The sequence below is a fragment of the Equus asinus genome, chromosome 4 (genome assembly GCF_041296235.1).
Source record: "Equus asinus isolate D_3611 breed Donkey chromosome 4, EquAss-T2T_v2, whole genome shotgun sequence".
In the NCBI taxonomy this organism is placed as follows: domain Eukaryota; kingdom Metazoa; phylum Chordata; class Mammalia; order Perissodactyla; family Equidae; genus Equus; species Equus asinus.
Genome location: NC_091793.1, coordinates 100,035,921 through 100,048,670, shown reverse-complemented (window position 1 = coordinate 100,048,670; position 12,750 = coordinate 100,035,921). Strand labels below are relative to the sequence as shown.

General features: G+C 34.7%; 1 protein-coding gene across 50 annotated transcripts in view; it reads left to right on the top strand.

The window, feature by feature from the left end:
• The window catches only part of BAZ2B (bromodomain adjacent to zinc finger domain 2B), a 290,353-nt gene that overhangs the window by 254,693 nt on the left and 22,910 nt on the right, over window positions 1-12,750 (top strand). For all 50 annotated transcript variants that reach the window (XM_070507912.1, XM_070507924.1, XM_070507921.1 and 47 more), the window contains 6 exons: window positions 2,802-3,457; window positions 3,881-4,154; window positions 4,330-4,485; window positions 4,867-5,027; window positions 9,374-9,684; window positions 10,070-10,205. In XM_070507912.1, coding sequence (XP_070364013.1) covers window positions 2,802-3,457; window positions 3,881-4,154; window positions 4,330-4,485; window positions 4,867-5,027; window positions 9,374-9,684; window positions 10,070-10,205 — 1,694 coding nt within the window. The remainder of the gene's footprint in view (window positions 1-2,801; window positions 3,458-3,880; window positions 4,155-4,329; window positions 4,486-4,866; window positions 5,028-9,373; window positions 9,685-10,069; window positions 10,206-12,750) is intronic.

The following is a 12,750-nucleotide window of genomic DNA, read 5'->3' as shown; positions in this document are numbered from 1 at the left end:
TTAACTGAAACAGCTAAGTTACTTGGGAAAAGTTTGATCCTTTCGGTCTTGCTTTTAAAATTTGTTAGGTGGGACTGGAGCAGTGCTCAGTCTAGAGCTAATTATCCCCTAACTACTAAAGCCAGATCCTTCTGAGTCCTCTACCTGAGCTTGCCCAGCCTCGTTGGTAGGAACAGGTACTATTCCCAGCCTGTGTGAGCACCTGGCACTGTCACCTCTAATCCTTTCAGGTGGTGCTTTCCCTGGTCTCAGGTAGATTCCTCACACATAGGCACAGATCGTTACTCAGCTGAATACTCCAGGGGTCCCTCTGTAGATCTCTGGAGTTCTCTCTCCACACAGTCTCTCCTCGCTAGTACTCTCCCCTGAGCACTCTAGCCACTTTGGTCTCTCTCCTCATCTCAAGGAGTCGACCAGGTTCTGCCTGGATTCCTCCTCCCTGTGCTATAGCCTGGAAACTATGCAAGGCGATAAGCTGGGGCACTCACAGGGCTTACTGCATTTGTTTTCTGTCTTTGTTGCCTGATGTCCAGTTTCTTACAAACTGTGTCATATATTTTGTCTGTTTTTTGGTTGTTTCATGCAGGAGGGTAAATCTAGTCCCTGTTACTCCATATTGGCCAGAAGCATATGTCTGAGGTATAGGATTTTATTTTGGGATAGAAACTAATTTCAAGAGAAGCATTTGAAAGCTATTTCAAGCATTAATCACTGATTGCTTAAATAAATTACGATGTATCTATATAATAGAAATTCTGTAGCTGATTGAAAAAAGTGAGGTACAGTTACATGTTTTGCCATAGAAAGCTGTCTAAGATATATAGTAAAAATATTGAATTTATCCTTTTATTTTATCATTCAAGAAATATTTATTGAGCCTCTATTTTATAGCAGCCACCATGTTAGGCATTTGGGATCCAATATAAGCAAGATAGTCACTGCTCTGCTTTTGAGTAAAGCTTGTTGATTTACATTCTAGTGTGTGAGTGAGGGATGGAATAGAAAAACAAACAAACAAAAAGCTGTTGTGTATAATGGTAAATTCTGCAAAGGAAATATATAGAATGATAGTCTAAGGTGAATGGGATGGAGACGTTACTTGACATAAGATGGTCAGAGAAAACCTCTGTGAGGAAATAGCACTTAATCTGAGACGTGAAGGGTAAGGAGCCAGTCAACAAAACAGTATCCCAGGCAGAGGGAGCAGCAAGTGCAAAGACCCCAAGAAAGGAAAGAACTTAGCTTGTTTGAGAAGCTGAGAAAAGGGGGAAAGGAAGAGCAAGGTTAGCAAGGACAAGGGTGGCCAGAGGTTGTAGAGGTTTTCAGGAACCAGATCGTATAGTGTTGTAGGCCTTGCTTAGGAGTTTGGATTTTATTCTAAGTTGCAGAAAAAGGAATAGTAGTATCCCATTTATGTAATAATGCAAAATGATAGTCACATATATGCGTATGAGATTTCCGGAAGGATGTATTGACGTGATTGGTTAACCCTGGTTACCTCTGAACAATAAAAATAGGGACTGAGGGAGTAGAGCCGAAAGGGTTAACGTTAAGCCTCTCATTACTGAATATTTTACCTTGAATTATATTACTTCTCAAATTGAATAAAGTAGTGGATTTATATTTTTATAAGAGTTCTTATAAATTATTTTTAAAACATTGATCAAAAATATGAGCCAGAAGGGGCTGGCCCCGTGGCCGAGTGGTTAAGTTCGCGCGCTCCGCTGCAGGCGGCCCAGTGTTTCGTTGGTTCGAATCCTGGGCGCGGACATGGCACTGCTCATCAAGCCACGCTGAGGCAGCGTCCCACATGCCACAACTAGAAGGACCCACAACGAAGAATGTGCAACTGTGTACCGGGGGGCTTTGGGGAGAAACAGGAAAAAAATAAAATCTTTAAAAAAAAAAAAAAAAATATGAGCCAGAAGTTCACAAAGGAGAAATATCAATAAAGCTATGAAAAGATATTCAGCCTTACTACTGATCAGAAAAAAATACAATTTAGATTTTCACTTCCCAGATATTGGCAAAGACAAAAAATATTGATAGTATTCAATTTTGTTGAGAGTGTAGGCAAACAGAGGCTCTGTGTACTTCTGGTGTGAATGTGTATTGATCAGACTTTCTAGAGGGCAATTTGACGACGTATTTCAAAAACTCTGAAAAGTACATATCTTAGGACTCAGTAAGTTTTTTTCTGGAAGTTTATCCTAAGGAAGTAAATCAGAAAAAAAAAATTTTAAGTCTAAAGATACAGATACGAGATCGTTCATCATTTATAGCATTGTTTATAATAGTGAATAACTGGGCCCTATTAATAGTCATCAGTAGAAGATAGTTGTTTAAATTATGATCAAGTCCACTGAATGCTCTATAGTCGTTAAAATTTATGGTGTAGTTATATATTTATTGACATATCAGGATGTTTACAGAGTATTATTCAGTAAAACATATAGGATAGAATATTACGTATATAATAAGATTTCCTTTTTTTAATTTATAGATTTAAATGTGTATGTACTGGAAGGATTTACAAAAATGTGAATAATAGTTCTTGCTGTGTATTAGGACTTTTAATATTTTTTCTGTTTTAATTTTTTATAATGGTTAATTACAAAATCATGTTAGTTTTTCAATGAGCAAAAAAGTCTAGTCTATAAAAAAGGAAAAACCAGAGAGTATTAAGTAATCTAGAAAAGTTTGTTAAAATATTTATGCATATAACTTGATAAATAGTAATAAAATATAGTATTGGTTTGATTGCGAGTCACTGATCCTCATAATACTTTTCAATTTTGTAGGACTAGAAGAAATTGCAAAAGAAAGAGAAAAACTAAAAAAGGCCGAAAGTATCCAGATCAAAGAAGAAATATTTGAGACTTCTGAGGATACAATAAATTGTTCAAATCCAGATCATTGTGAGCAAAAGGAAGATCCTAAAGAAAAAGACAACACAAATCTATTTCTCCAGAAACCTGGCTCTTTTTCAAAATTAAGCAAACTTTTAGAAGTAGCTAAGATGCCTCCTGAGACAGATGTAATGACCCCCAAACCAAATAGTAGTGCAAATGGGTGCACACTGTCTTATCAAAACAGTGGAAAACATTCGTTGGGCAGTATTCAGTCAACAGCAACACAAAGCAGCGTGGAAAAGACAGACTCTAATAATCTGTTCAACACTGGTTCAGGTGGTCCAGGGAAGTTCTACAGTCCTCTCCCCAACGACCAGTTGTTAAAAACGCTGACTGAAAAGAATAAACAGTGGTTTAGTGTTTTGCCAAGAGCACCCTGTGATGACACTTCGCTTGCCCACGCCGGTACGCCAACTGCTTCCTTGGTGACCCCTCAGTCCCAGCCGCCGTCTAAGTCCCCTTCGCCTGCCCCCGCTCCTCTTCCTGGACCCTCTTCTGCCCAGAATCCTGTTGGCCTAAATCCATTTGCTTTATCACCTCTTCAGGTTAGTACTGCTAATTGTAACTCATTTTTATTTGCTTTATTTAATCTTTGGCCCCCTGAAGATTTTCAAAGGGAATCAGTTGAATATTTGTATTATCCTTGCCACAGTTTGGAAACTGAAAAGAGTCAGAATTGCTATCACCAAACTCCATCAGAACTACCAACTTCTAGTCTAAGTCTAAGGCAAAGGCTTCTTTAATTACTTTTTAACTTACTACTGTTATAGTATATCTGAAAGGCAGTTACTTTGGGGAGCAAAAAAGAGCATGGAATTTAACATTGTTGCTACTGTATTTAGTTTTCCTTTAATCAGGATAAGTGAAAGAATATTTTTTCAGAATTTTAAAAATAATTTCAGATTCTAAGCATTTTCCCTAACTTCTACTGTTACAATGTTGTTTCATTTTGTTTTTGTCTTTTGCAGATGAAAAGCGGAGTATCTATGATGGGACTCCAGTTTTGTGGATGGCCCACTGGTGTGCTTACTTCCAATATTCCATTTACATCACCTTTACCCGGTCTGGGATCAGGGTTGGGACTATCAGAAGGAAATGGTAATTCATTCTTGACTCCCAATGTTGCTTCAAATAAAAGTGAATCTCCAGTACCACAGAGTGAAAAAGTCTCTTCAACTCAACCTGCAGCTGTTGAAGTAGCAAAACCAGTAGATTTTCCTAGTCCAAAACCTATTCCAGAAGGTAGGTACACTGAGATGGTTTATAGCCACTTACTTTATTTCATTGTTAGAGCTTCCTATGTTATAACTGAATCTTTGATGGTTTTATGCATAGTCAAAAATCTTTTGATTTGCATTGTGTCATTAATTCCTATTCAAAATATTTGTAAAAGATCTACATATTTATCATGACTTAGAAATGCAGTTTGGTTGGTGGAGAATTATTGACCCAGAGGACCTAAAAGCTTTGCTCAAAGTGCTACATCTCAGAGGAATAAGAGAAAAGGCATTACAAAAACAAATTCAGAAACACTTGGATTATATTACTCAAGCCTGCATCAAGAATAAGGATGGTATGTACCTAAAACAGATTTCTGCTTTCCTGCCTAGTTATGAGAATTCATTCTTTGATCTTAAAACATATTTTAGTGTCTTAATTCTTAACGTATTACTAATAGGCATTTTTTTTTCTATTTTGCTCAACAAACAGTAACTATGTACATTTCTTAAATTTGTATTACTTTCTTATAATTTTTTATAACCTGCAGACATATTGTTTTGTTTCTTAAAAAAAGATGATTCCAACTTTTAAGAGTAAGCTTCCTGCATGTGCAGAAGTGCATTTGTGTGTGTTAGGTTACCCATACATGTTACCCCTGGAATTTTATTCACTTTCTGGAAGAAATCATTGAGGGATAAAGTGGATTTTAAAACTAATTTCCTTTCCAATGTAGTTGCTATTATTGAATTAAATGAAAATGAAGAAAACCAGGTAACTCGAGATATTGTGGAGAACTGGTCAGTGGAAGAACAAGCAATGGACATGGATTTGAGTGTTCTTCAACAGGTAGAAGATCTAGAAAGGAGGGTTGCATCAGCAAGTTTGCAAGTAAAGGTAAAATTGACTTGGAATAAAATCTTTTTTTAGGATAATGGAAGGTAACTAATATTTATTATATGCCTGATAATATACCAGGTACTGTGCTAAATGTTTTCACTTTATCTCATTTCATTCCCAAAACGATCCTGAATTAATTTCCCCCATCTTACAGGTAAGAAACAAGGCTCAGAGTAAGTAAGCTGCCGGTGGTCATATAGTAAGTGACTAAATGTGAAGTCAAACCAAGTCTGTCTGACTCCACAGCCCGTGTTCTTTTTACTAAATCTTGCTGTGTCTTTAATGGTATTCAAAAATATCATTTCTGGTATGCATTTCTTTACCACAAGCAGAATTTCACAGTTTTACTTGTGATAGAAGTAATACTCTATCAGACTCCTACTATAGTGTTTCACATAGGACCAGGACCTCCCTTGTATACAAGCCGTGTTATATGTCAGACTTTTACTCTATATAACTTCAAATTGGAGACTATAGATATACCCAAATATACCTTATATCATGATACACATGTTCACACACACCCTAGGTATGTTTGTAAAGTTTTAATTAATTTATCTACTGGGTATTATTACCATGTCACCAGCAGTGATTAGAAGTGGCTTCCACTGGACAGGCAAAAGGAAAACTTTACCTTTATGCAAGAATTTTTGGTTTTGTAAAGAGGAGTGTAAAGGTCTTCTCAATTGATAATATGGTGATGTCTCTGAGACTGAATGGATAGATGATGAATAAGTGTGAGACAGACACATGAAAAGGCGTGGAAAATGTAGTCTCCATGTAATTTGATTTGATATTTCATTTTATTGAGAGTGAGAAACTTAAGCCATAATACTATGCCGTCCAATGGTTAAAATTTTGCTTCATAATTACTTTAATGCTGACAATTGGAAACTTTTGAGGATCTCCGAAAACTGTCGTTTTCCACAGCTAATCAAATATCCTTTTCTTGCCACAAACATAATTACTAACTTTGGGAAGCAAAAATTTATTATTGCTGAAACTATTGTGCTGGCAAACGATATGTATCCTCCCCTTGGTACCATAATACAATATAAAATTCCTTCATTCATCTGGCATCTTCAACAAATGAAGTCTTGCGTACAGGTTAATTTTCTGGAGAAATGAAAATTATTCCATTTAGTGCCATAATATTTTAACATGTTTTTTGGATCCCTTATGTTATGCATTACACTGCCTTCTTACTTGAGAATAATGAGTTTGATTTAAATTATCTTGGTTACACAAGATCATCGAATGAAGACCACTTGTTAGATAATGATTCCCTCGGGAAATGTTGAAGAGGTTTTGCCCCTACATTAAATGATCCTTGTATGCTTTGCTGTTTAAACTGCTACATCTACTTTGTATAGTCTTTCTCATCTCTCGTGGTCAGTTGTTACCACTTGCTGGTTTAAATTGGATTGGTCCTACTAGCCCTGTTTTTCTCCAACTTCCCCCCATCTAACTTGCCAATTCTAATTGGCTATTGGTTTGGGAAGCATATCATCAAGCTTTTAAAATTATGTATAAAGTCAGAGCATGGGCCTGAAACATTTTCCTGGAGATATACTCAGATTTTGGTGCATTGACCTTGTCACGTTACTGTCTGCTTAGATGTTCTTGGCTGTGTTCTTAGAGGCTAAGATAAGTGGAATTTGTTTTTTAAATGGGATATTTTAGCATCCTGTTAATAAGGTATTACTGAATTATCCTGTATTATTCTAAGAAATGAATTATAGTTATATTAGTCTTGAAGAGTCTAAAAACACAAGTGATGAAAATAACCACAAAACGTTATTTTAATATCTATAGAAGGTTTATGATGCTTTTTTTCTTAAAAAGAAAATAGAGTTATGTGTTTAGCCTGGGGAATTAGCCATTGTGAAGACACCTTAAGCAGGTGGCCTGGGACTACTTAAGTGCATTCATTTCTATTTTAATATTTTAGCACTCCAGCTTGCTAATAATTTGGGAATTCTTTTTTTATATTGTAGAAAAATCTGCACGTCTAGTCCTAGTTCTGTTGTTGAAAGTATACGAAAAGCCTAATCACTCTTTCAGCTCCTCTAAAGATGGCTCCTGTATTTCTTTTTAAGTTTTCTCTTTTACAAACTAGTTAATTCCTTCAACTGTTGGTCCTATGAAATGGTTTCCAGGTCCATAATTGTCTTCTGAATAAACACCAGTGTCAATATCCTTCTTAAAATGTTGTACCCATAAGTGTACATAGAGTTGTCTGAATGTGTGCATAGGACCTTTACTTTCCTTAATCTGGCACTATACTTCTATTAATGCAATTTGAATTTGTAACAGCTTTTTAGCACGCACATCATAACTATTGCTACACTGAGTATGCACTATAAAAAAATCTCTGGGCCTCTTTCAAAGTGCTTGTAAGTGAGTTATATCACATGTGGTATTTCTGTAATCAGTTGTTCAAACTTGAAAGCTAAAATTTACATTTATCATTGTTCTAGTTTCATTAATTTCATTTGATATTTTTCATTTCATAATAATTTCATTTTGATTTTTGAACTATTTTCCATATTTCAGCATATGGAACTATTTTTATCAAGTCCTGTCGTACAGAATGTTGAACTAACTTCCTAGTTTTAAGTCACCTGAAGATTTAATAGCAATCAACCAGGTTATGCGTAAGTGCATTAACAGGACAAATATAGAACCTTTGGACATTGGCACTGAGGACCTCTTCTGAGGTGATAAGCTCTGTTAATTACCATTCTTTGGATATAGTTTTCAACCGTCTAGATTTCTCTAACTCTAATCTAGCTTTCATTTTTTTGTCTCATTAGTTGCCTTGCAGAAATCAAGATATACTATGTTTACAGGGTTCCCTCGATTTAGCAATTTAGTATCCCTTTTAAAATAAGGGAATGAAGTTCATTTGACATAACTGGTACCTAATGCACTTATGTATACTATTCATAATTCCATCCTTACTTTCTAAATATAAATGTTCTACTGAGTTAAAGAGGAAGAATTGACCCCAATATATAAGATAAAATAATTATCCCTAAAGAAATTTAATAAAAAGAATATTCTATTTTTCATTTAATATGCATTTGCTATCTATTCCACATCAGCCAGTAGATACCACGGAATTGGGTAAAATGTGGTTTCTGCCCTCATAAAGCTTGCCATATAATAGGGAGATAAGACATGTGTACATCTCTCCAAAATCTAGTAACTGACCGCAGAAAAGTACAAAGCCATGCATAAATTTAGAAAAAGAATACTATGCAACTTCTGGTGGAGACAAGAGAAAGATCAGGGAAGATTTCATGTAGAAGTCAAGATGGAACTTGAGAAGATGAGTATGCTTTTGAGAGTCAGAGAACAGGAAATACCGTACTAGCAAGAGTGAACACCATGAGCAGAACACCAGGATATGTTTGGGGAGTGACAAGGCATGAAATTTGACTGCAGGGTAGGATGCATGAATGGGAACATGAGAGAAAGAGGTAGATTGAGGTACTCAAATGTCGTGGTAAATGTTTGGACTTTGTTAAACAGTAGGGAATCTTTGAAGGATTTTGAGCTAGAGGATCGATATAAGCAAACTGAGTTACAAGGTCATTCATTTATTCAATCAACATCTACGTATTGAGTGCCCACTATTTGCCTTCACTGTGTTGGAGATAAAATGAATAATAGCAGACATGGTCCCGGCCCTCATGGAATTTAGAGGTAGAGAGATGTTAATCAAATAATCACAGTAGTATAAAATTGTGACTGTCACAAGGCTATGGAGTATTATATGGTCCTATGAGAGCTGTAATAGAGAAACTTACCTCCTAAAGGAAGTCAAGGAAGGATTCCCTGAGGAAGTAGATTTTAACATGAGAGCTGCAGGGTGAGTGGAGTTAACTAGGTAAACAGGGAAAAGCTGTTCAGACAAACATAACAGTCTATGCAAAGCTCCTGAGGCCAAAGGAAAAATGGTGAGTACATTTTTGACCTGTACAGAAGAGTGGTGGAAGGAATGAAAATGGGAAGGAAGAGCAAAGTTCAGAGACTACGGAGAGGTTTCCGTTTCAGTAGTCCCTTGAAATTAATAAACATTTAGTCTTCAGAGTACTTTGCTGTTTTTCATCATACCTTTCATAATATCAAAAGTTACTAAATTTCCTTCTTTAAACTGTACTTACAACTGTTTCATTTAATTTTCTGTTCTTGTTTCTACCTAGCATTAGGAAACACAAGGTAAAAACTTTTAGTAAAGATCTGCTGGTGTCTGCTGCTGTATTTTAAGTAAAGGTAATTCACCCAGCAGGCATTTTAGGAGGAAACCATAATAACGTTATTCTCTTGATATATAGGGTTGGATGTGTCCAGAGCCTGCATCAGAAAGGGAGGACTTGGTATATTTTGAACATAAGTCATTTTCTAAATTGTGCAAGGAGCATGATGGAGAATTTACTGGCGAAGAAGAAAGCAGTGCACATGCACTAGAACGGAAGAGTGACAACCCCCTAGATATAGCTGTAACCAGGCTGGCTGATTTGGAGCGGAACATTGAAAGAAGGTATCTGAAGAGCCCCTTAAGTACCACCATTCAGATCAAACTGGATAATGTGGGCACAGTTACTGTCCCTGCTCCTGCACCATCCATTAGTGGTGATGGTGACGGGTAGGTTATTGAGATTAACTTGAAAAATTATTGTGCTTCTTTGCTAATTGGAGCCTATTTTCTATTGCCTGTTATCTATGTATCTTCTTGTATGTCTGTGATCCATATGGATCATGCTATTTGCATGGTGCTTTGTAAAAACATTTTTTTTTGTTATGTGCGTTGATAATCCTGCAAAGTGATCTTACATTTACCTGGTTGTGACTAAGCTTTGAGGCACGTAGCCACAGTCTGTGCACTACATCAAATTTAGTTGCTTAAACCTTATACTTATTGGCTGTTACGTGTTTTTGTCATTGCTTGGCTTTCAGTGTGATGATTGTTTCACATTCGGTAACTGTAAATGTAGACATGACCTACTTAATTTTTCTATATTTCAATGCAGAATTGAAGAGGATATTGCTCCAGGGCTCAGGGTATGGAGAAGGGCATTATCAGAAGCTCGCAGTGCTGCACAGGTAGCTCTGTGCATTCAGCAGTTACAGAAATCAATAGCATGGGAAAAATCAATTATGAAAGTTGTAAGTGTTTTTATTTAAGAAATACTATAACTAATTTACTTTGTTCTGTTTTTTTCCAACCTCCAGATCCTTCTTAATTATACATTACTTATTGTCAAAATAATGTATGCTGTACTTGAGAGTGCTTAATTCTTGAGTGCTGTGTAGTTTCATATTTTCCTCCTTATTTTGAACTTTTTCAAGGAACCTACCAAATGTGTTACTTTTATTTTTTAAAATCTTGATTCTCCCTCCTTTGAATATTGTTTATAACTCTGACTGAAGTTGTCTTCTACATTCTGTCAACATAATAGTTGTTTGTTAATCTAAACATCTTGAAGGCCTTTCACTCTTGTAAACATTCCAGTTGCTAACATTACCTGCGACATATTCACTGCGTTCCTAAAGTGTCTTTATGTTTCTATCAGTTTTCATTTTTTTAATGCTAAAATACTTGGATAAATAAATACAAAATAAGCAGAGAACTCTTACTTTATGCACTGATATCATGTATTTGGCATTGCATGATATGACATAATTTGACATTAGTTGACATGAAGAGTGGATCTTTTAGTCTTTTATAATGAGAACTGGTTTTTCAGCTTCTTTGTTCAAGCCCAATTAGTTATTTTCATGTAGTGGCCTCTACTTTGTACCAGGTACCAAATGCTATATGTTCAAAATAAAAGCTTTATTTCATATGTTTTCCAGAGAGATATTTATTTTAAATGATGTATGTGTTCCTCTTGCCTCTTATGTATCATATATAAAAATATCTTATTATATGTAGACTTTTATGAATTATTTTAGCATTTGCTTTTGAATTACAGATTAGCTTTAAAATTCAAACATTTGAGATTTCATGAATGAATAAGGATAAAATTCCTTTACTTAAAACAGTCGTTCCCCAAAGAAGTAATCCTTAAATAATTTAGCATTCTTTCCTTCATTTTTCCCTCTATGCCTAGACTACTTAATGTCATATTCATTCTATACAAATAAATTTGGTTTCTTCTGTGGTTTTTCACTTCTTCCTAAAATGTCCATGGCATAAAGAATCTGCAGTTTTCACAGTATGCTCAAATTTGGGTCTTTCCTAGTCCGGATTAGAATTTACCGTAAGTTTTAAGGTATTGCTCAGTTCGTCCAGCACCATTTTTACCAGGTAAAAATAATTTGTCTTCTAAAAATTATTATTAAAACCAGTTTTAAAGTCACTGTAGACAAATATATTTGGTGAAATGTAGGCCATAATGATCAAAAAAGATTGAATTCCTACATCAAAATGAAATTGGTACAGTTATTTTTCTCATCTACACCAAAACAATCATCGTTTGGTCAGTTTTGTTATAACCTATACACAGAAACCCAAAACTTGTACCAAAATCTGCCTTTATATTAGTATACTTACTTTCTGCAACCTAAAACTTTATTTCAGTTTTTGCAAAGTCGTAACCTTTTCCATGGTATTAATATACACATATCATTATTTAACTCCATCTCTTATAATTTTTCTTTTTTTAATGTTTAATAACACATTATTTCCTATGAAACTACCTTAAAAAGAAAGCAGAGTTTCATATTCAAAGATTAATGAGAACTTTATAATCTTTAATTAGAAATGTAACAGTGCCTATAATGGTCTTATGTCCTAATGTTAAAGTGCTCAATATCTTTAGAAATACCCTCTTTGCCAGAGACCAAGCTTACCAAGAAAGAAAGAGCTGTTAGAATTTGCCTCCAGATAATTCTCTACCCACCTTATGCTTCATACTGTTGTGAAACAATAGGCAGCACCCACCATTTTTTACTATAGTAGCAAAGGAGTTAAAACCAAGTATTAATACATTTGCTCTACATATTGCAAGCTATTATTGTGATTTTTCAAAAGTGCTATCAACTTGATATTTGCCACCTTTTCTTAATAAGTATCTGAAAATAATTTTACTTTTAAATAATAAATGTGAGGTGTAAGACAGACTTTATAGTATTTTTAATTATCTATTGCAGAAAACGGTGAGAATTTACTTAATGTTCATGAATATGACTTTTAAATTTTGTTGTTATGGGGATTTAAATATAACCTTCCAAATGTTGTTTCTTAGTGTTTTTCAATAGAAGTTTTAAAAATTTGACTCAAATTTGGAGAAATACACCATATTAATGTATTTAATGATGTGATATTAAGAAAAGTCATAAAATAAGTATTTTCTGTTGGAACGTTAAACTCTGCTGCTTTTGCTCTTAGTACACATGCCAATTTTACTGTTACATGTGCATTACATATTCTTGATAGATATTTGTTAAGTTGAATAGTGTGTGTCTGCCATTTTGATAAGATTCTTAAGCTATCATTGGTATACATATTGAGTTATATTGCAACTATTTTAGACTTTCCAGATTAAGATTTAATGTTGTATTGATAATTAAACAAATTAAGTTTGAACAGTTAAGCTATTTTGTTTTTAAGAGTATATAAATACATAACTTTGAATTAGTATAAATGATTTACAGTTTAAATATTTTCATTTTTTAAAATATTAATTGCAGGACATTTTCTACTGTG